Below are 24,162 nucleotides of genomic sequence, written 5' to 3'. Positions count from 1 at the left end.
TTAATCCCTCCCTTCCTCTGCCCTCCCCTCCCCTCCCATCATAGCGTTGCCTCCGTTCGCATCTCAAGTCGGATTGCGCCGCGCGCACAGAGCCAGTCATGGTGCATGGAGTCTGTGCTGAATCCCAATGCCGACGGTGATGCCACGGCCGCTTTCCCGGCGTCTTTGATCACAACTTGCTGTAGGAGGTCGTTCGCGGGCAGAGCAGCTCCCGTGATTTTGACAGACACACGTATATCAAATCTATTTTGCTGCGATTGAAGTGATCGGCTTCACTTGGATCAGTGTCCGTTTGCGCCCGAACCCACAGATCTTCATTAGCTTTAGCTTAACTATGAGGCTATAAGGCAGGAAGAGACACTGAGGCCTCACCGTTGTTGTTGAGAAACATATAGATCCAGTGCATTTCCATGGGAAGGATTAATATGTATTAGATCTGTGTGTGAGCCCCACGGAGGAAGGAGGCTCACTAGGGAAGGTCAGAGAGAGAGAAAAGAGCAAAGGCTCACTCGCCCACTGAGGGAATCCACTAATTATCCACCCTGGGAGGTGTCTACTGTATGTGTGCGTCTTCATAAGTGTGTGTGCGCGCGCATTTGTGCTGACTTTGATCGATACGATGCGGCGATGATGAATAGAGCGGCAGCTGACAGGCATCACTGTGACGAGGGTTAACAATTTGCGACGCTGTTTCGTCTCCGGCGCCGGATTCCGACATCTACATAGGGAACGGCTCCTCGCCGCATCCTCGGCCCAACGCGTGTGTCGCATCCGCGTCTCGCATGTTTTACTGCGCAAAAAGCAACAGATCGCCCTATCATTATCTGATTGTGTTTGACATGCGAGAGCCCCGACACCCGGACCGCGAGCAGATCCATCAAGCCACGGCGTCGCTGGCAGATTGAGGTCACTCTGAATTATGACTGGAGCTCCGAGGTAATCACTCATTGGGCCCCTGCTAAAATGCCCCGGCCCTGCAGCCGCCGCGCGCTGACCTCGACCGCGTTGCCCCCTCACCAGAAACCCGTTAAACGGGCATGTGGTTCAGGCCCCGGATTGGTGGAGAGGCTGTGGAGATAATTCACCACTGATAGGAGAGGAAAAAAAAAAAAAGGAGCTTGACCTTGGGGGTGTGACAACGGCACCATAGGTTAGACAGCCACGCTCGAACACACCCGCGGGCTTGAACAAACACAGCATATGGCGTGAGGCCGTGTTTTGACAACTGCAATATGGATGAAATGCTGATATGCACCGAGCCAATGCTGCATCACTGGAGCGAGAGTAACATGACGTGGCTGCGCTTTGGATCGCCGCTGATGTATTACGTGGCATCAGCGGGCATGTGTGAGCGCTCGGCCCGCGTTAATGGACGAGGATGTCCTGCCGGCGACGATGCCAGTAAGCCCCGTAAATGACTGCACTTTGCAATCTGGAACAGCTGGCGGGACTCAGCGAAGCGTCGGCGGCGAGTTTTATCAGTCTGGCTCCGAGGCGGACGTGACCGCGAGGCGCGCCGCCGCCGCCGCCGATCGGCGCCCGCATTAACGCCGCCGGCCACTTAGTGGCGAAAGAAGGGGAACTTAATGAAGATGGCACTAATGAGACGACGGGTGACCTTGGACGCCTGGATCGGCCCACGTTTCATTTTATAGGTCAGGGACTCATTTTCTTAACAATACTCAACGTCACTTTAGGAGCTAATGGGGTGAAAAAATGTAAAGCAGTAAAATATTATCAAAATTCTTCTCATATGCATAAAAGCCAGTGCGAGAGAAAAAAATAACACGGCCACTGCTACTTCTCCTTTTTTGACTCTCTTCCTTCCCGTATCTCTCGATCGCACCCTCCCCGTCTCTCTTTTCTAAGGGACCACGCTGAGTCCCTCCCTGCTGATTATTAGACATAAGTCTGCGTTCAGCGGAGCCTGAATCCTCTGAGCCACCTTACCTCCACCATCTCCTCACTGTAAGCAAATCCCCGCAGAGCGGCGGACGGCGCCGAGCCCCCTCTGCTGCGAGCCTCCCTCTCCGTCTACAGTCAAACTAGGCTAGCGCTCAGTTGGACACGCTCAGTAGACGCTGCTCTGCCTCTGCAGCAGCTCGTCCGCTCGGACTCCCATTTTCTTTCGCATTTAGGAAATCACATCCACGAAGGAATCCACTGTGGCGTTACTTTTTGCAAGCGATCAAGTTTATTTCCCGCGAGACATTTAAAGTCGTTCAAAGAGGGGAATACTTGGACTAATTGTGCATTCTTGGTGATTTAAAGTTAAAGAGTGCGCGGTCTAGCGATAACTAGACCAGCTCCCTGTGCAGACGCATAAATTCTACCACAGCAGTTGGTATTTGCAGGCGCTTGCATGTTCTGAATGCCGTTCTCCCCGTGTGCTAATAGGTCCCTGCAAATCTTACACACTGCGCCTTTAAGTCACACAACAGGGTAAAAGCTGATGTCTCCATGGCTACAACTAAGAGCAACACAGGCTGCCATCCACTTAAACACAAGTGCCTCCGGTCTGATGCATTATGGATAATTTCATCCAGTAAAGACACCTACATTGTTCTTTTTTATTCTTATAAGATTTCTGCCACAACACAAACTGTCATCTTCAAATTGAAGATGATTTCTATGTCACTACATTCACTTTATAGGTGAGCTTATTGTATATGGAGGATATATGATTTACAGGGCAGAGCCGTGCAGGCAGTGTGCGTCACCCGAAACATCAAAGATTAAACCCGGCACGAAATAACCTAATAACTATTTACTGCTTATAATTCAGGGCATACTTTGTTTTCGTGCGCTTTCATGGTGGCTGCTATTCTGGCTACCTGGCTTTTCCTTTAAACCAGATATGCTCTGGATTCATTTCACAACGCACGATCCAGCAGGAGAGCTGCCAAACAAAATGCATCTTCCTCCAAGAAGCCGACTTCTTTGTTTTTGCGTGGATTCGAACACAAGAGTGCCACTGTTTCCTAATTCCTACAAAACTTTACCCCGTCTTACATCCCACGAGGTGCTGTGGCAATATTTAAGTGGAGAGCAAGAGGGGCTTTGAGACATGAGGACTGTTCTGCTTGTGTTTCATCGCGTCCATATAGAAGCAGTGTCTGAGGGGGCAGTGTTTTCATCTATCAGTGTGAAACATGCTTCATGCCAGCCCTATATAATGTTGTTTGAAGCTTGGTCTTCTGCTCCAGCCTCTGTAGAGACTGCCTGCTTGCCTGCAGGCTGTGGCTTAGGCCAGATAAAGAGTTTGATCCATGAGCGAGGATGGGAGGATGAGGGAGGGAATGGGAAAGTAGAACAGATGGAGAGAAGGGGGGGGGGGGGGGGGGGGGGGGGGGGGGGGGGGGTATGGGAGGGGAGAGGAGGAGAAGGCAGAGGAGAGATGAAGGTATGAGTGAAGGAGAGGGTACAAAAAAAAAAAAACGGAGACAAGGGGAGCGTAAAAGAGGATAAAAATGACCCCATTGACAGGCTGCACCCAGGTTCCAGGATCGATGTGCATCTGAGCGCGGCCATATCTCCTACTAATCACGACGTGACATCCACTGGTCAATACCACACACTCTAGGCCTCATCATCGCGCGCACGCCGGCCTCCCCTCCGCCTGCGAGCGCAGCTCACCAGGGCCACCGGGCGTCATTGAACGCATCAATCTCGCCGCTAATCACAAGCACGCACGAGTCAGACTGGGTTCAACTGGGTCCGGGTTTGGGTGGGTTCTCCTCCATCGTGACATTTGGGAGCATTGCGTGTTGTCATTTTAAGTAAAGCAGCTTAAAGGGGAAATTCAAATACCTCAGTGTTATTGTCTAAAGTTTTTTTTTATCCTTTTGTGTTGTTTAGTCCAACACAGTAAATTGGATCCGGACCTCTTAGCAGCGTAACACTGGTATTTATTTGAAAATCCCGTGTGATCCAGTCACGGTGCCCACCGACATGAACTCACATGTGCCCACTCACTTACTTAAATCATCCTGTGACACTTAGATGAAGGTTAGGGCAGTTTCTAAGTACTCTGCTGGTGCCAGAAAAGCATGTGGACGTGCGGTTGATGGATGAAAGGCTGCAGCTCTCTTTCCTCCAGCTGACATTCGGTGACGGAGCAACTCGCGCCTCGAGTTCTCCCCAAATCACTTAAACTGCAGCCAGGAAAATTAATATAATTCATGCAAAATACATGAACAGAGACGGTGCCGTGGAGGGAATTTGCAGCTCAAGGTAGACGGAGAGATCACTGCATATATATTTTTTTTCATGCTATTGATCTCACGCACGTGCACTTAAGTCTTGGCAAAGATGCGCCCTCTCCTGCACTCACTCTTCATTCAGCCGTTTCTCCTTTTTGCCGGTTCGGAGGAATGTTATTCTCCTGACTACACATGCATGCATGCGCTCACACTGAATTGATTTTTATCCTCCCCTCCCTCGGCAGCGTCCTCACCAAACCGAGAGCATCGGAGGACCTGCGCGGAGAATTCTTCCATTTGCACTCATGCGTGTGTCACTAATGCTGCGGACCCCGGAAAAGCAGAGAATGCGATCACTGTGTCCCTCTGTGGCTGGCTCTCTTTGTGCTGGGGCATTCGAGGCGGCGTTCACCCGCTCGCAGGGCCCAGATCGGCCCGATAGCTGCGTACAGGCAACAACACCCACCGCCAGCCGGCCTTGACTGGGCGTCGATGTGGAAACGGAGGGAATAATGACTTATTCCGGGGTTATCTGTGCGGATCTCCATTTCGCGTCTATGTAAGCGGCTCTGCTAATCTCATTAGATGAGACAAGTTGTTAAAGATGTTTTTATGATTTCCTCTTTTTTACTACCGCGTCCACAAATAGACCTCAGATCAGCGTGCTGGGAGGAGATGATGTCTTTAGCTCCCACCCAAACTGGTTTTCCTGGGAGAACTGTGGAAGTGGCTGCTGTGTCGCATCTCACTCCTGTTGTTCCTAAATATACTGTATAAGCATCACGCATTGCACCATATCTGCACAGCTGTGTCCATAGTGCATTTTTTTATATATGTGGTGGAAATTGGCACCCAGAGCGAAAGCGCACGACTTCAAGGGGGGGGAGCGAGCTGCATACGTACAAATCAGATGTAAAATATGTCGAGCATGGGAGGGTCAGAGATGTAAGTCACATACAAATATGACAATTCAGCCATGAAACGTGCGAGGATGGAAAGCTTCTATTCTTGGCGACATCTTGTCTGTGACAGCCAGATGGGACGGCTGAAACTCATGGGCCAAGCAAAGCCACGAAGAGGCCGCCGTTGCGTTTGTGACAGGCAAATTATCGCGAGGGGCGTGCACCCCTCTAGGGGGAATCAGAGGGATACAGAGGAATGAAGGAGAGGGAGAGCGACAGAGGGGGAGAGAGAGACAGAGAGAGAGAGGGAGGGAGAGAGACAGCGCGGGAGTCTAAGTGCCCAAGTCTTGCAGAAACAAATTAGCTGTGAGATGTGGGGGTACAGAAGGTGAAGCTGAGATGGATATGCGCATTCCGGCTAAAAGGAGGAGGTGGGTGGAAGCTGCTTACTGCTTACCCCAGCCCTTTCACAGCCTTCCAATACAGCAGATCACTAGCCTACAAGCCTTGTTCAGAGAAGCCTACGTCCCCGATTACATCTGGCTGCGGCTTCACACACAAAGGCAGACGATGTGCACATAAACGTGTTGGCTCAGTGGCATTTAAATAGAAATTGTTTCTCACTGCAAGTTCGGTCCTTTGCTAGCACACACAGGAAACACTGCAGGCATCTCACATCCTCACTACGAGCTAAATGTTGTTCTGATTTAAATTCAGCACATTTGAAAACATCTATAAATCTATCTGTTAAGCTTGATTTAACAGGGTTAACTTGTGTGAATTTGCAGTACTAATTACTGCTTTAGCAAAGATTGTATTAATAAATAATCTTCAATAATATAACACACACACACACACACACACACACACACACACACACACACACACACACACACACACACACACACACACACACACACACACACTGTTGGCTCATTAGGCATCACACTCAGGACACCAAGAAGACAGCAACCTGTTTTTCCTCCGACAAGAACAGCAACATGTCTTTTAATCTGAACCGCCATTAATGAACCGGAACCAGAGGAGGCATAAAAGCACTCCCCTGCCTGTGCATTAATTCCTCCGCTCCATTCAACACTGTTGTGCTCCTCCTCTTTGAACGAGTCCCCCTGTAACTCCCCTGATTCCTTTTAGGGTCCGATGCTGCTGCTGCTGCTGCTGCTGTTGCTGGTGGGACCAGCAGCAGCAGAGCCTGAGCTGATTAACCACTGCACCAGCCTGGACCATGGCTCAGGCGGTGGGAGCACGTTCCTCTAGCTGCGCCTACTGTACTGTACGTCACTCTGCTTGGTCCTCTCTCGCAGCGTCTGACGCCGCCGGTCTCCGCTCTCTCCATTGTGCCGCCGGGCCTAATGCAAGGCGGCACGCCACGCAAGCAGCCGACAGGAAGAGGATGGAGATGCGTCGCCCTCAATCTCGGACACACGGTCGGGACCGAGAGCAAAACCGGCCTCAGATGGGAAGGGGATTGGACCGTGACCCCCGGGGCCTGAGCGTGGGGTCGCATGGCTGCTGTGTTTGCTCCTACATGTATGTGTGCAGGTACCACAGTGGACAGACAGTGCAGCAGCGCAGTCACAACAGCCCGTCCCTGGAGAGCCCCACGTCGGCCTCGGCTTCCTCATGCCTCATACTGTAAACTTCCATTTAGCCACCGCGGCCACTTACTGTAAGTGGACGTTGAGACAATTGGGTTATGACATGTCCGGCTGTAAAAATGCCTCCAAAATGCCACAATGGCGGCGGCAGCAGCAGCTTGAATACCTGCTCGAACAAATCAAGTCATCTGGAAACCCAAACAATTAAGGGCTATTTGTGCAGCTTATCCCCACGCACCGTTCGGTCCCCAGGCATCGATCTGCTGCAAAAAGTAATCTACATCAATCCGATAAAATGTTTTCATTGTGATTGGGAAATACACAGAGTTGCTGAGATGTTGACTTCAGTAATAGAGATTAAAAATGTGTTGACCCAAGGCTTCATCAATCTGAGATCCTTCATTTCTGCCTCCTCGGAACAAAAGGGTGCTGACTACACGTTTATCTAAACGGCGAAACCAGAAAATATATCATAGCAAGACAAACAGACAGACGTGTGGATGCGCTAAGTTGCCGACATCTATTCTCATTGCCTCGCGGGCGGAGCGGGAGGGGGATGAAAGAGGAGAGGTCGTGGAAGGATAAGGAGGAGGAGGAAGAGGGAGAAAAAAGGGAAGTGAGGAGAGTAAAAGTTCTCGCTGGGTGCTATTGTCCCTGGAGAGTATTCAGAGCAGGCAAAGGCTCGCTGGGAAGCGAAACTGGCACTCTGCATGCTAACTGTGACTTTGCATTCATTGTGGGGAAGACACAGGCATCTCAATGCATTGGGTGACTCATGCAACCATTTCATCTCCAATAGGCACTGCACTCGAGCTCAATCCAAAGCCTGTGAAATGATTTCAGACTGTGATTTGCTTGAATTATATTTTCCGAACGCTGGGAAATTTCTCGATGGGTGAGAGAAAGGACTTCAGACACATCACTGGAATTGGAAACAGCTGTTTTCCTCCCAATGTAGATTCGTCAAATCTATTCGACAATTTGATTGCGGAGACTAAAAGAGACGAAAGCTAAAACAATATATGCCATTTCATTTGTGAATAGGCCCTCAATTGTTTTGTGTTATGCAACGGAGAAGCAGCCACATACTGAGCTGCTCCACAGCCGCGCAGCTTTGATGGCTCGCGGAACAGTTTGCTCGGAGCATTTTCATTTTAACTGTATTTTGCGTAGCACTGCCACCTCTATATAGGGTCATATTGGCTTATGATGCTCTGCAACTGTGAGTAAATATAAACCTGTGTATTAGATTTGTGCCCCGAGATGAAATCTAATTTTTGCGCGATCCGTGCGAGAGATTGCTTGCTGATACACATCCAAGGCCACATCTGGCGGGCCCTATCAAATATACATGAACCTCAGGAGATCATCATATGGCTGCACTCCAATTATGGCCACAACACATTCCTGCTCCCTGTAAGGTGGCTGCTACCAACACTGACATTTACTTTCAGAGTTTCCTTTCGCCCAGACACACGCGGCGTGACATCCATCTCGCGCATTAGCGCCCGCCGATGCTTTGGTTACCGTCCAATCTCATGAGGATACCATTTAAGGCCTGAATGTCGTAATGAAGGCAATAAAGCATGCAGATGACTTGGCTGATATTGAGAAGTGACAGTTAATTTCAGTCATTGGTGTAGCCAGCTGATAACAGATTGATAGTGTCACAAACTGCACTGGACAAGTAATTAATATCCATTGCAGAGCATCCATTTGGACACTAATGTCCCATATTGAATTTCAGATGAAACAAAAAAAAAAAGCCAAATGACAGAAAACATCTCAATGTCTGGCACCATGTCAACCTCATTTCAGACCGGCCGGCCTAATAATAAGGACTATATACGTTCCCCTTTCACAGTAGCACTCCAGCCGTTTTCAATTCTGGCAGGACAGTATGCGGTATATTTTTACCTCCGGTCTTTCCTGTCAAGCTCTGAAAAGGCCAAATGGGTAGTGGTGGACAGTTTCTTCACCACCTCAATACTTAAAATTGTGCTGGCTGCTCACAGTGGAGTGGTGGTGCAGGGAGTAAAACGCGGAGTGACAGGACGAGGTCCCGGCACAAGGGCAGAGAGCTGTGAGCTGAGCTACAGTATGGTGAGAAGCAGTGCATCCCGGGCCTGGCAGCTTCATTCACTATTTATTTCTGCGCATGTGTGTGTGTGTGTGTGTGTTTGCATGCTGCCTGTGCGTCTTTCTATTTGCTCATGTCGTACGGCTCCCCGTTCGTACGCGCGTGCAGGCCCAACGTCTGCCAACGACCAACGACGAGCGGGGTGAGAGGAGATCCAGCTGTGCCTTCCTGCCTCAGCGGTCACACTTCAGATTATCTGTCTCCACCAAGGCGGAGACGGGAGAGAAAATAGACAAATAAATACATCTTAAAAAGCTATCAGGGCCACGCGCGTCTCTAATCTGTCCGCATCCGCATCCGCCGCTCATCTCCTCCTCTCTCTCTGCTGCGGCGCTCGCTTGCAGCCAGTGCTCGCAGGCGCACAGCTGTAGTCACATGAAATCCCCCCGAGTGTGCAGAGGTACATGTGCACATGGACTCTGTGTGTGTGTGTGTGTGTGTGTGTGCAGAGCTAAGCTGAGCACTGGGTTATTTACACAGGCCAACGTTAAACAGTCCCACGGCCGCACGCGTGTGCGTTAGCGTTAGCTTCGCCTGAGTCTGCATAGGCTTCATGTTATGGGTGCACGGTACGGGCATGCGTGTGGGGCCCGGTGTGCGTGTCTATCAGCTAGACTGCATGTTGGCACACTCCACTTTCTCAATGTCAAGCTAACACGTATTCAGCAGCAACTAATGTCACACAACCTGACACGTATCTCACCCACAGACAGTCTCCTCTAGCACACATTCAGAGTGGTGTCGCTGTGCCCATTGCCATTACTATAGAATGTGTCAGTGTCAGCCTCCATCACCGCACGGTGCGCGCAGGTGTGGTCCGAACCGCTTGCACATCAGCGTCATTAAGCGGACTTTAACCCACTGCTTTAATTCCATTTTAAAACCACTTGAAAAAAGAAAAATACTAAGTTTGAGTCCTAACATCTTCTGTGTCAGGGTCAGATGATAATGTGAAGAGGAGCAGTCGTCAAGAGGGAAGATAACCTGAAATTATCGCCTAATAAACAAACGCACTGCTTGACAACAGATGGTAAAATAAGAAAGTATCAAGATTAAATCTTATTTCTCTAAGTTTATATACACTTATCAAAAAAAAGCTTCCTCAGTAGAGATCTACTCACTGTACTTTATGCTTTCGTGCCGACATGTCACCAAATTCATCTCTGTGACAATCCAGCCGACGACATCTACTCAAAAAGTTTGCCACTGATTTATAATGCTCAGTAATATCTCTGTTGATATATTACAATCATTTTATACTGTCATATAAATGTTTATTTTCAGTTGAGGGTTAAATTAGCCAGAAGTATGTGTAAACCTCAGTCAGAGCTTTGTTCCTATTTAAAAGCAGGGGAAGACTCTTCTGCCTGTCGCTTCTTATCTTAAAACAAACAAATTCATCAAATGAAACGCAGAAAACGGGCGCACACTGGCAGGAATATAATGCATAACAAATTGTATGTTTTATGTATGGTGTGTACACTATTTCCAAGAGTCGACATTTGCTGTCATTTACTGCAAATAGCTGGGAGCGTATCAGCTGCACCACACATTGATTTCTGTCAGCCCCCTCCAGTGTCACCGAGCACTTCGCCCGCCCGCCTTTCAGCATGAGGATGTTTGCAACCAGCCTGTGTTCATTCAGTGAAGTACTTCCATGCTACAGTAGCATGTTTTCCTATTTGAATTTTAATCAAACACGGGCCACCTTCTTTCAGCCAGGGATGCGTTTTTTTTTTTTTTTTTGGCTCTGATCTTCAGCCGTTAACATGTACGCCATGCGATGCTCACAGTGCCATCTCTGGTGCTCCCATCCGTTTTGACACAGAGGAAACGCGCTTATGCCACTGGGTTCCTCCGCAAATCACAGTGGCAAATTCAGTTTGAATAATTTAACACCGTGCAGCTTGGGGATCAAGAATAAAACACACTAGCATCCCTACGTCCTCTGGGATCACAGAGGCTGGTGCTTGTCAGGTACACATGCATTTCATGGACATAGGGACCAGAGGTCAAAATAGGCTGGATTGATAGTTAATCCACAAAAGGAAGGTTTATTCCATGCAGGTGTTTAATAGAGTCCGGGGGGAGAGGAGAGGCAGCAGAAGGAGAAAGGGTTGCAGCACCGTGGCGCTGCTTCCCATCAAGTCTCCCTCCCCTCTCCTAATGAGCATTCTGTTAGCAGCTAGGGGACGGATTTAGGCAGTTAGGCATACGGAGAAGGCTGGCTAACAATGCAAGTGGTTAGCTAAACAGCTGTTCTCTCTCTGCTGCCACCTCCCATCCTCGGCTAATGAAGCCCTCACCGATGAGCAGGAGTCCCGGGACGTGCCGGAGAACAGCCGCAGACACGCAGACAGGAACTCTCAGTCACTCACTGGCCTCATAAAACAGTCTGCGTGGAGAGCAGCCCCACCAATAGGACAAGCAAGGCTCCAATTAGGTAGTGGCTCTAAGGGGAGCCCTAAGAATAGCACAGTGGACGGGCACAGGCGAGCGCTCTGTTGTGCTCTGTGTTTAGAACGTAAACACTCCTTTTCATCCGACGGGGGAAACAGCAGGAGCCATGATGCCTTTCATAATGAATAATAAACACATCACTGTGATGATTTTTGTGAAATGTTGCATTGCTTCATTTCATTATCTTCTACAGCGAGAGTAGTGTTCGTGGCGCCGAGCATCGATCAAGATTAGCATTGTCGCCATATGGGTTTGTCAACACGTGAAATACTGCGGAGGAAGCGCGCTCTCCAAATAGCCTTCACTTAAACAAGGAGAAATGTTTTAAGAGCGATGCCTATTTCTCATTTTGGAAGAACCTGATGGATCGGGCTCGGTGAGAAAAACACGGTATTTATTTTAGTTAAACGCTGAGTCTGTCAAAGACTTGATTGTCTGCTGAGGGCCCGGGTCACCTTCAAATAATGTGGTTTACGTTTTTCCCTTTGTTCGGCAGTCATTTCAGCTGTCATGGCTGCGGCGCTCTATGAACGAAGGCCTGTTCTGACTGTGGGACTGCGTCAGTCCTCAGGTAGGAAGCCATGAGATTCTACAGCAATTAGCCAGGTGCGCTTAGGTGACAACAGGCAACGCTTTCCATTTGTTTCTGCCCATTCTTAACACCAGTACTTCCACATGTGTGTTGAATACTAAAATGCTTATCATGAGGGACATTTTCTTTTTACTGCTTGTTTGTTTTCTGTTTGTGAAAAGCATAGAAGACACGTCGGGGGTTTGGTTTCTCCTTCAATGTCAGTAAAGTCTCCCAGCTGTTCAAGAGTAATGATCAATTTTCCAGGCTGAACCATTTTTTCTTACATGACACAATGAATCAATAACAAGTCTATTTTTTTACTATTTTATAAATATTCGGGACCTAACACTAACACTGTGTTGGTAACTTTACTTCCATTTCCAGATTCTCCTCCTGTCACAGTGCACCTTTAGCTTTACAACCAGCAGGTCTCCCACGTCATCAAGCATCAGTTTATCCATTACTGATTTTGATACACTACACATCTTCATGTTTTCATCTATAGATATTTGAGTATTTATCTGTCCTTGTATGTTAGGAACAGATAAAGGACTGCATTCCGAACCAACAACTGATTGGATCTTGTTTTTGGGATTTGTTTTTGTGTCTGTCACAAACCACAAGCAGTGTTGCCTACTCCTCTCATCTGGTGGACTACATTCCCCAGCATTCCTGGACAATCCAAGAATCAAGTGTAGTCAGCCGTTAGTTTGTCTCTGATATCCGTCTACTCATCTAGTCTGTTCTCATCCCCAGGTCGGTGTCACCACCTACCACTCTGAGGATCTGCACAAACCACCTGCAGCTTCTCTGACAGGGTTTGTGACTGGTGCTTCTACCTGGTACCTGGATCACAAAAAAACCCTGCCAACCCCTGAGAGTGGAATCATGTGTAGACATATTATGTGAAAACAATCATTATTCCTCGTCTTTATTAATAAAATGGAATAATTCTTTCAAGTAAATTACTGTTCATTAAATCATCTAATTAAAATAATCTCTCACAACAAAATATTTTTGCCCCCCAAATTATTTTCTATTCAAGAAACTAACCAGAATTGATGGAGTTATAAAACAAAGGGATTTAATGTGTTTTTCAGCATGTTGCAGAATAAAAAATGTGTAAAATCATCTTCATACAGATTTGAGTATAAAATGTAAAAGCCATATGCCATACTGTATACATTGATATCTTCCATAACTCCAGTATCTCTCGTTCAGACTCAGCAGAAGTTCAAATCACACACATAAAGGCTTTAAGGCGTCCCAGGGGGGTCCTTTCCTCTAAGTGGCTGCACCAAGTATTGAATTGCAGCTCTATGGTTAGCCACAACGGGATAATGTTGTAATATGTTAATGCAGTAAGAGTTGGGCTCGTTTAGGGCTCAGTATTTCTTATTGGCAGACGATAGCACCAGGAAAAACAGACCACAAATCTCCAAGAGATGCACATGTGCACATTTTTTTCCTGCTCAGCATCCAACGCCTCTTTATGTCAGACAGCCTCTCACACTAGCGACTTTGAAAAAGAAAAGGCGTGAATGAGTCACTGTCGTACTGTATGTGGTTGGCTGATATCTCGCACAAGCCAGCTTGTTAAGAGCACGCAGACGCCTCACACCTGCGATTAATGCATAATTACAACCTGCAGACGCTATTTTTATGGAAATCCAAGTGTCAAACTGCACTTTTGTCTTCTTCCGCTCCAGCCTGCAGCAACAGGTCGCCTCTCGCTCCGGATGGAAATGGCATATGAATATTGCACCTTGACACATAATTCCCAATCTAGGTGAAGGAAACTGCCTCTAAGTTGTGAAACAGCACATTGGCAGTGCTGTTCTGTAGCATTCGATTTGGTGAGTCACTCTCTTTTACCAGAAGAGAATCTATAGCTTATGTTACTTCTCTAAGCTAAAAATCTATTACGGCCTTGGGGGCCTGCAAGCTAAAGATTTAGTCTTTTTGTCAGGTTGCACAATGTTGGCCCTTTATAGTAGAGGTTTCTGCTCGTCAGCATGTTTGCTGAAGTTCCTCTCACTGGGGATTTCACTGTGCTCAGACTATGCAAATTTCACAGCTAAGGTTAATTCATTGGCGCCGGCCAGATGTGGCGGTCTACATGTACGGAACGCCGCCGCACATTCCCACGTCGCATGCTGTCCACAGGAAGTGGACGGTTAGCGGACGTCCACCAAATACAATCCTGTGAATGCCGACGTCTGAATCGCGCTGTTATGGGCTCTCGGCGGTAAAATCACACCAGCTTATTTCTACAGCAAAGTAATTGGACTGATGTTCTGTCTGTGTGACACTCCTTATCACACTTTGAGAAAACAATTTTCTCTCCAAATCACTGTGTGTGTAAGCACAGACTGTAGCAACCGGGCTCTATATAAACAGAATGATAAAATCCTGGATGCCTATAATCACAAGGTAAACACGTATTCTTCCTCTCTGTGTAGATGCAGCGGTTAGGACAGAATTAAGTGAGCACAAAGTCATACATTTCCCATTTCAACATAATCTAAAAGTTTCCAAAACAGCTTGAAACACCTGGAAGTGTTCTGCATCTGCTCTAACAGCTCCACACGGTTATTTATGCAGCTTTTTTCCCCCTCTTTGCTGAGATAAACAGATGTACGGACACCGGAGGTCTGACCCGGCGCGCCACAGAGGTGAGCTGTCAGCAACAACAAGCAAACACGGAGCGCTCACGGTCATCACCGAAGGGCAAAGTTCAGCTAATTACGCTGTAGTTCTTCATCTGGTGGACTCACACGAAAACAACAGCTCTTTAACAACGCGCGCACGCGGCTCGACATCCAGCCCACCGCGGAATGCTCATCGAACGCACCGCCATGGACGAAAAGGAAGCAGCGAAGAAAACAAAAGCCGAGGATGTGCTGCGAAAAAGCAATGATGGATGTGTATAATGAAATGTGAGAAGAGCGTAAGAGACAGCGAGCGGCGTCAGAAACTGGGCCAGCGTGTGTGGAACAACAGGGAATAAAGTGAGGGTGAGAGAGAAAAGAGAAGGTGTGAGAGGAGGAGGGAGGTCAGTGGAGATGTGGAGATGGGCGGAGGAGGAGGGGGAGTAGATGAGCCCCCAGTGCTCAGCTGTCAGTGCTTCCTCTGCAGGTGGGGCAGGAGGAGTGCCAAGTCCCTCTCTCCCACTCACACAGACACCCATGCATCGCTCTATAATGGATGCTTTACACTGGTGCCAGAGAGAGAAGGCAGGGAGAGCGAGGGAGACATGGTGAGAAGGCGAAAGCGAAGCACGGGGGAGGGAGGGGGGGGGGGGGGGGGGGGAGGGGGGGGGGCACTGGAGAAAGAAAGACACTGCTATGAGAAACAAGGGGGGAGGAAACGGAGAAAAGGTATCGGAGATGAAGGCGAGAAGTGTAGCTGGGAGACGGACGGAGGGACGGACGCCTCCGTCAATCCAGAGCAGACGGTAGGAAGCAATATGACGCAGCCATGGGTTCAATGGATGCCTGCGAGCCGAGTGAGCCGCAGCCAGAAGCCACCACTCCCCTCCAACCAACGCTGCCTGTCACTGTCCATTAGGAGGTGCGTGAGCGTGGCCTTGACAACGATTTATCCAGAATGATTCATAGACGTCGTCTACCTGAACTAATGACTCGCCGGCGTCTTCGCCGGGGACCGAGGGTCACGAGCGGATGACACGGCCTGTAGTCACCTCGTTCATCAGCCGCGACGGCTCCACATGGCTCCCCGTGTACTGGATTGTTCTGGAGACGGCCGGGACGGGCCGCTCAGGCTGCCGAGGCCCAGCCGCCACAGGTGCATATAAAGCCCCGAGCTGTTACCTTGGCTGATGGGGGCACGGATTTACTAAAGCACTCAATTATCCCGCGCTTCTTCCTCTGACCTGCCGCTTGGCTCTTTAACACCTATAGCTCTATGCTTTATGGGCTCAACTAGCTGCTGCAAGCGGAGACAAACTGACGGCAGGACAACCCAAATGAAGTGCCGTCACTGTTTCCCGGCCTTTCGCCAAACGCTTCATTCCTCCACTCTGTTCTGGATAGAAGTATGTAGCGTGAGGCCGCCTCCCCCTGATAGACAGTGCGGCTGGATGTTATTCTGCTGAGTGTTCCTGTCCCATAAACTGGGTTTCTGACCTCAGAGGAGTCGTCTTTAACCCAATAACCCCCCTCTCAACCTCATATTACTCTGCCTCTTTCTTCTTTCGGCTCAATACGACGCTGGCTGCATTTTCACTTCGCAATCCTGAGTAGTGAAGGGAAAAAAATAACTATTTACTGCCTGAATTAGACCAGTTCCAATTTGCCTCAAGTTCAAAAGATAGCCGTACCTTTTAGCCGGTGCGTAATTTTGTAAAAAATAGCAATTCCACTCTGCTTTGTGAAGTAAAAGCAAGTTCTGTTCTAAGAGCGGCTGAAAAATGCCACATAGGCCACAATCGAGTTGCTTTTTTTTCCACACGACAACAGCCACAGTATATGGCAGACAACAATGCAGAGGAGTCAGCGTAAATAAATACAAGCATTCTTGCTCCGCAGAGATGGCATCCCCCTGGTTTAATTATCGCTCTTGTCAATCAAGGTGGAAGAATACAACACCTGACAAAGCGCGCCCCCATTCTCTCATCTCGCATCGGCCTTTTTCACACCCTGAGATGCACAGACACCCTTCAGCAAACAGACAAATCAAACCTGGAGAGGGAGGCATTCTTTTGCCCCCAACACCGAGCTAACTTTACAGTGTCGAGTCGCTGAATGCCTTTGACACCTCAGAAATGGGGTCTATTCAACTTCGACAATTGTCCCTGGTTTTTCTCAAGCACGAGGCATTTGCACAACAATGACTGCTCCCATCGCGTATGAATAACATCCCAGGGATGTGGTTATGCATCTATCCATCCCGGTGACTCCAATTCACATTACAGCTTTTGCAAGGTGCCTTTATTTGATGCTTGAACTCCACAGACGATGGATGTCTGCTACGGGGAGCCCGAGCCCATAGAAATGAAGTTGACAGTGAGTGTCGATGGACTCAGAGTCAGAGAACAGGTAAGTTCCTGTAGGGATATGCGGAGCTGAAGGCCGTTCCACACGGAGGACCTCTCGTGGGGAGTATTTCATAAAGCAAACCCACATGTGTCATTTTCAAAGGTCATTGTAAGACAGTCACACACTGTTGTTGGTGTTCATCCCTGCTGGGTTACTAGTATTCATATTAGCCTTAGGTACAGCAGCGGATGACTGTACTCAAGGCTCAAAACATGCCTCTAATTCCCAGTCGCTGCATTACAACGGTGTTCGTGTTGTTCTCTGTTGTAGGACAACTACAAACGGCCGTGTACATGTTAAATCATTATCGGAGCAGAGGTAAGGTGCCCATGGCAACGCAGCCTTTGAATCCCACAAATGTAGCACAGTATCAGCGAGATTGACAGAGACTGATTGATTCGGGGTTCAATAAACGTTGTTGTCAGTCTTATTTGGTTCGTCTATCAGTCCATGAGTTGAAAACATGCCAGGAGCACGCGGTAGTCATTTGTAATGATGCAGGCTGTAAAATCCCAAGAGGGTTCTGCTCCTGAAGTCAGGCAGGTAGAGGCTTTATCTATGAACGCATGCGTATTCCACATCAACATCAGTAGGAATAATTCACCGCTCACTGCCGTGCATGAACTTGCTGCCGTAATGCTGTTGATATTAAAAATATGGAGATGAAAAAGCATAAATGATGAATTCATTCATCAATTAACTGAGGTATGAGAAAACCTTAGATATTAATCCAACTTTTTAATCACCCTCACCTCATAAACGAGCTTCATCAGGCTGCGTAGAGTATCTGAACGCTGCTTGTTTGCAGTAAACAGGTGTGTGAGGCCAGCCAGTACGACAGCGATGCTGACGGTGGAGAGCGCCAATAATTTTAATTTACCTTATTGGAACTTTGAACACTTTCTGCCTTTGAATAATTCACTAGTAAGTCTTATTTGACCGCCTTTAATCCAAAGCGACGTGGCAGTTTGAGTCTCAGTCTAATCATTACCTTATACTTCCTCATGCTCCCTAGTCTCTCACTTAATCAACTGCACAAAACTGTACAATAGTGCATTAATTTCCATAGTTTCCAAGTCACGTCCTTTCCCAGACTGCAAGAGTCATAAATTCTTGTCAGGAAATCTACAGCGACGTTTTACTACGAAGAGTCGCCATTAATAAAGTGAATATTCCAGATTTGATTGGAGAAAAATGTCCTGTCATGCTCTTATATTTATTTGAATCTCTTTCTACCCGTTCCCCGACGCTCTCGTCTCTTAATCACCGACGGCGCGATCCCTCACGCTAAATGGATTCCAAAGCGCACCTTTGCCCTTACCCTCACGTGAAAGCCAAGTAGCTGCAGCGCTGCCCTCTTAATACTATGGTTCAGGGGTTTCAGTGTTTGCTATGCGGTGTCCTGCGTTAAAAAGCTTGGTACTCATTGCACGGCTGTAATAAAACCAAAGCGTTTAACATGCACATTTATGGTCCTCAATAACCCAGAAGTCTTAATAAAAATGAAAGCTGACATTGGCATGAAGGATCCTCCACACTAGCTGTCTTTAATGTCCAAGACGTTCCATTAAAAGGGGAGCACTTCCTAAGAAGTGGAGCTTTTATCCTGATTGCTTACAGGAAGAAGGGGGAGGGGGGAGGGGCGACCAAACGACCTTCAGAGCCTCCACAGCGAGCCCTTGCCTCGTGCGTGCTCCGCCGACATGCCAGCATGCACACACGGTCAGCTGGAGCTCACGTGCGGATGCTTCGGTTTCACTCCTCCACCAACGTACGAGCTCGTCGCCCCGAAAGACGCTGGCTGCTCGGTATTCTGTTCTCGTGCGGGGAAGCCATCCCGCGTTTTATATCGCAGCGATTAGTCGGAGATAGGGAAAAAGCCAAATCTGCATGTTCAATTAGTGCCTGTGCGATGCCAGATAGATAATACATGGGACTGGCTTAAGTCCCCGCTTGTGAACTTCCTCAGTCGCTTTCCGTTTGAAGCCGCAGAAAAGGAAGATGGGGACAGAGATTTCCCTCTGTGGGAACACAACTGTTGAGCTACATTTAATAAGCTGGTCAAAAACACTCTCCTGCCGAGAGAGACTGCGCTTTTAATGACCATTCTGCTTCCAAAGTCTCAGATGTGCAGCTAGATTGCTTGCCACATAGCAGACAAGGCAGCCATCTTATTAATAGCAACACACCACACATGCTGCAGACTTGGGAGCAGAAACCCAGAGAGGAAAAAACAGGACGGGGGGGTGTATATGGCACACGGAGAGAAAGTATGTGTCCCTTGCATGCTTTTACTCTCTGTAAAGGCAGACAGATGGGTTTCAGCGAGCAGGAGATTAGATTGGGTCTAAACAATCCAGCCCTCGCAAGAAAATGTCCAGCCCTTGCCTTCACGCCGACCAGAAGGGGGAGGCCGGGTGATGGATGTACCCTGTGACTGCAGCCCTCGGCACGCCCACAAAGCAATGCCACCAAGGCCAGGCCAGAGGAGCAGGCAATCAAAGAGAGAGGCCAGAGGGCTAGGATGATATAGGAGGATCCAGCTTATTAAATAGGCTTCAGGAGGAGCACGGAGCATCTGAAGTAAGTTGTCACTCTGCCACCAAAAGGCATAAAAGGAGCGCCTGTTAGATGGAAAGTCTATGCACTGTAGGCAGTGATGACAGACTGTGTACAGTACGAGTGGGATACTGTCATTAAATACACTGACATGCCACGGAGCTCCAGAACAGTGTGTCACTGCTGCTTTACTTTTTTTTTTTTTTTTACCTGGGCCTCGTTATCCCACATCTAAGCAGCAGGGGCAGGGAAATCTTTGCGCGCGAGCATGCGAATCCTGCGCTACTCAATCACGTTCCACCCTATTCCGAGGAATTTAAACAGTAAAAAGCCCCGTTCCATGTGACTCTACTGGTGGGAGTTCTGGGAACGGAGAGCGGTTCTTGATGTTGGTGAGAAACTTGGAATAAAGAGTCAAATCAGGAAACGGGAGAGGTGTCATAATGCATTGTTTACGACCTTGTTCCCAGGCTTAATTTCCATTCAGGGTGCAAAGCATGAAACTCAATATGAGGCAATCCTCCCAAGATGCAACAGTCTGCTAACATGGATAGGAAATCATTACACAAATCCATTACTAGAGGCCACCTGAAACCAGGTGTGCCCATGTCACAGTCTATAATTCATTTGATTATAGATTTTTCACCGTCATGCAGATTCAGGCGCTTTCACTCCTGACTTGTTTATGGCGTCGTCGTGGCAACATTAACTTCCCACCAGCTTTCACTTCGCCGGTTCGGGCGGCGGGAGGGAAGGAGGGTGCGCCGGGTGCACGGGAGCTTGTGAAAGCAGGTGCAAAAAAGACAGTTCCTCGCTTGGATTTCCTGTCACATCCTGCAGCCCACTCCAGTCCTAAACTTTATATAATTACAACAATCTGTGCTCCGAGAGAGACTGTGTGAAATCTGATTGCCATTGGTAACATTCGCAGCAAGAGTCCTGGCGTGATAGAAGGCTTCCTGTTTCAATTTCCTAGGATCCCTCAAGTTTTACTGGCTCCTCTTTTTTATCCCATCAGTGGGGCATACATTTCTATTCAGAAGGAAAAAACAGACACGGTAATATCCAATTTACTGGGAGGCAGAGAGATGGTTTCACTGGCAGTATAATAACATGCTACATGGAGCGTAGCATTATGGAGTATGAATAAAAAAGGCATTTATGGTAAAAATTCAATTCAAAAGCAGTCGTCATTCATCGGAGGAAATCAAGGCAATTAGTAACAATTTAATGCAAATTGGAGAACGCAAAACACATCACAAATCCCTGAGACGGGAACGAGCAGCAGCTCAAGTGACCTCGTCCTCGCAGGCCTCGGTCGGCTCGTCAGAATCCCAAATCAGAGGCCCATCTCTGCTCGTCGCCGGTGTTTAGCGTGCGGCGGCGGCCTAAAGGTTTCCTGATCACACACGGGTAAAAAAAAACTGCTACGGAGAATCGAAACATCTCTACAGCCTGTCACATGTGAAGCACTGCTATCAATTAAACGCATAAAAGAAACAACAGATGGCCGACTGCGTGATGGACTGTGATGAGTCCAGGTTAAGGATTATGTATGTGACCACTTGACTCTGCGGGGAGCAGTCGGGAGCCGACAGTTACGGCCGCAGCGAAGCATCGGTTCGTTTGCGGAAGACGAAGCGCCTGCTGCAGGAACCTCCTCACGCGCAGTGAGGGTCCGTCCTAATACAATGACGCATTAGAGGGCCACGAGCGTGAGGGATGTTTATCGAATGTCCAGGTTATGTGCACCCGCTGCATTTAGTCCTAAAGACAAGGCCAAGATGAGCCATGAATCATCAAGCAGCAGCATTAAAGTGGGCAGAAGATAAACACGTGGAGTCGGTCCGTCAATTAGTCTAACTGTGGTTGCCTCTAAGAGCTCTCTCTTTCTTTATCTGTGTAGCAAAGACACACAAGTGTGGATGCCTGCATGTGAAATGTAGAGTTTTCAGTTTTCCCTAATGGGAGCGAACGCCACCGCGATCTAAGCGCAAACCCGTAACTCACGACCTGCTTCGGCAGCTTCTAATATTAGAGAACTACACACCAGCAGGCGCCGAGCTCAACAGCTGTATCCCCCCCTCACCCCCCTCAGCCCCCCTCACCCCCCCTCACCCCCACCCGCCGTGCCGTACCTTCGGAGTGGTGGGACAGAGTCAGCAGGCTGACGCAGGAGGCTCCGATCCCAGAACCGAACACAGTGATGCGGTTGGAGTCTCCTCCGAAGAAGCCGATGTTCTCGCTGATCCACCTCAGGGCCTGGATCTGGTCCAGGAGTCCGTAGTTGCCCTTGGCTGCCTGGTCGCCGGTGCTGAGGAAGCCTGCGACGCACGGAGATTAGGAGATTAACAACTCACACGGATGAATCACATTGTTACGCAAAGCGAGAAGAGGAATGAAGGTAGGCTGCAGCCCGAGTACGCGAGACCCGACCCATTTATTATCCACGTGCACCTGCAACACGAAAGATTACGTGCAATGAGCAACGCCGGCCTGCTTTTAAGTAACTCGACATCGACAGCAAAAATCATGACCTTTCGGACGACGTGTTTGTAAAATAGGAGCACGTGTGACAACATATCATAGGAACCTTATGGGAAATCAATGTCATGTGTGTCCTGTTGAATCCATCATCAGGTTTATTGGCTGTACAGGGATGAAAACCTGACGGCACCTCCACAAATCTATGAAAAGAGAAAATGACGTGATAATAAGATGTACAACAATCCCAATGCTGCTGTGGTCCCTCTTATATTTGCTTTTTTAAATTGCTATGGTCTTCTGGCATCTTTCGCTTCTCTCTCACACTCTGTAGTGCCACATACTTTCAGTCTAAACATTCACAACAGGCGCTATCTGGGCACATTTTCCTCTGTGTCTGTGTAATCTCCTATATGATGTCTGAGTTGGACAGTGAGTCTCTCCTGGGTACATCAGAGCCCGTGTTAACACGCCACCATCTCTCAGCCGCTCTCCGGGGCCTAAGCTCCCGCTGAATGATGGGTAATCGAGAGTCGCGGGAGAAGATCAAAGGCAAGCAATCCCTGAAGTCCCCACGGTGGACTCAGTGTCCATCAAACCCCTGAACATGCATACGAGGTGACAGCCAGGAGACGTGCATGGAAACTAACCCCCTCTCTTCTGGGGCAACGTCGGCAAACACTTCACAGCCAATGAACGTGTCGAGCCGCGAGCGAAGATCCTTCAGCATCTATATTCTATACGTCCACATAATGACGGGTGTGTGCGACTTAGTGACTCAGGTCAGACCATGTACTTCAGCTGAACACAGATTAGGAGGCAGCTGCACCGCGCTCGTGTTCGACACCGTCTGGTGAATCACAGTCTGCAGAGGGCGCAACCTGCCGCCCCACCCCCAACAGCACCACCCCCCCCCCTCGAGTGCCCGGCCGACAGCAACAAAGAGAGTGGGCAGGGGAAAGGCCAGGCCTGATCATCGATAGGAGAGAGCGGCGGTGGCACAGGAAGCAAAGCAGGAGACAAATGGATCAACAGATGGTCTCCTTCAGACGCATCCCCGAGGATGACAGAGCAGCAGGGCACATGCAGAGCGAGGGAGGGAGAGGGAGGGAGGGACGGGCGGGGGAACAGAGACAGCGAGGAGCGAGGCTCAACAGCTTTTCCTTTTCTCCTCCTCGCGCCGCTCTCCGGCGAGTTCCATCATAACTAAAGGACAACGGCTTTTACCGCTCTCTCGCGGGTGTTGTGGGGAGAAGAGAGGCGCCGCGACTCTCCCAGAATAACCCTCATTTGCGAAATGGTTCACACTTCAGCAAGTGTGTGTCAGATGGGTTACGAAATGTCAGGAGAGCGGCTTGAAAAAATGGATTTTGTGCAACTGTTAGCCTAATTGAAAAGATATAGTAAATACTACCCATTTGGCGATGTAATAAGAGCCATTAGCGAAATGTAAATCATCAGAACTGGGTTCCCAGCTCACAGAATGAAACTCAATAGTCTGGTCTTCTGTGGCTTTTTCCAATCCTCTGCATCTGGAAATGAAAGTGGTCATTAAAACTTCAATATCTTGGACAACAAGACAAGCTGCAGGCACCTTTTAAAAATACATCTAATATAGCTGCTGGTTATGTTTTAATTGGGATGGTGACAGAAAGTATTTTCTTCGGAAAGCAATTAAGATAGAAACTAATTGTTTTTATACACGGCCATTTCTATTTTTACGTCCCTAATGTTTATGCTGTGAGGTGTTTGGTATTTGTTTGTGTGCTTTATGGATCTTTAACTCCATCACCTATGCAGCACTTCCTGAATCAGGGTCAGCATAAGGTGGACAAAAATACAAATATTATTAATTCAACACGCTCTGATCAACTTAATAATGAGGCACATGCGCCGTATATTTGTGTGTTTGGTTGGAGGTTTCTAAATGTCCCTGGGTCTCATCGGGGGTCAGGCTATAGATTTCCAGATCGAGCAGATGATCCTGTCTGATCAGCTCTGCGTGGGCTTTGGCTGCACATGAAGCGTGATTTGCAGCGCGCTCTCTGCTCACAGCTCACACCTACACAGGACCTTGGGATTCTGGGCTGCAGCTCGCTGCTCCTGAACTATTTGGTGAGGCCGGTTATGTGCTTGACTGCGCTACTCAACCCCACATTCAA

The 24,162-nt window shown here is 48.5% G+C and overlaps 1 protein-coding gene across 6 annotated transcripts in view; it reads right to left on the bottom strand.

Annotated features, from left to right (window-relative positions):
- Positions 1 to 24,162, bottom strand: part of nlgn3a (neuroligin 3a) — a 104,208-nt gene that overhangs the window by 16,748 nt on the left and 63,298 nt on the right. For all 6 annotated transcript variants that reach the window (XM_029164793.3, XM_029164794.3, XM_029164795.3 and 3 more), the window contains one exon: positions 21,655 to 21,840. In XM_029164793.3, coding sequence (XP_029020626.1) covers positions 21,655 to 21,840 — 186 coding nt within the window. The remainder of the gene's footprint in view (positions 1 to 21,654; positions 21,841 to 24,162) is intronic.

Source organism: Betta splendens, chromosome 10 (assembly GCF_900634795.4).
Source record: "Betta splendens chromosome 10, fBetSpl5.4, whole genome shotgun sequence".
Lineage (NCBI taxonomy): Eukaryota > Metazoa > Chordata > Actinopteri > Anabantiformes > Osphronemidae > Betta > Betta splendens.
The sequence above is the reverse complement of the archived record's forward strand: the minus strand, read 5'-3'. Positions and strand labels throughout refer to the sequence as shown.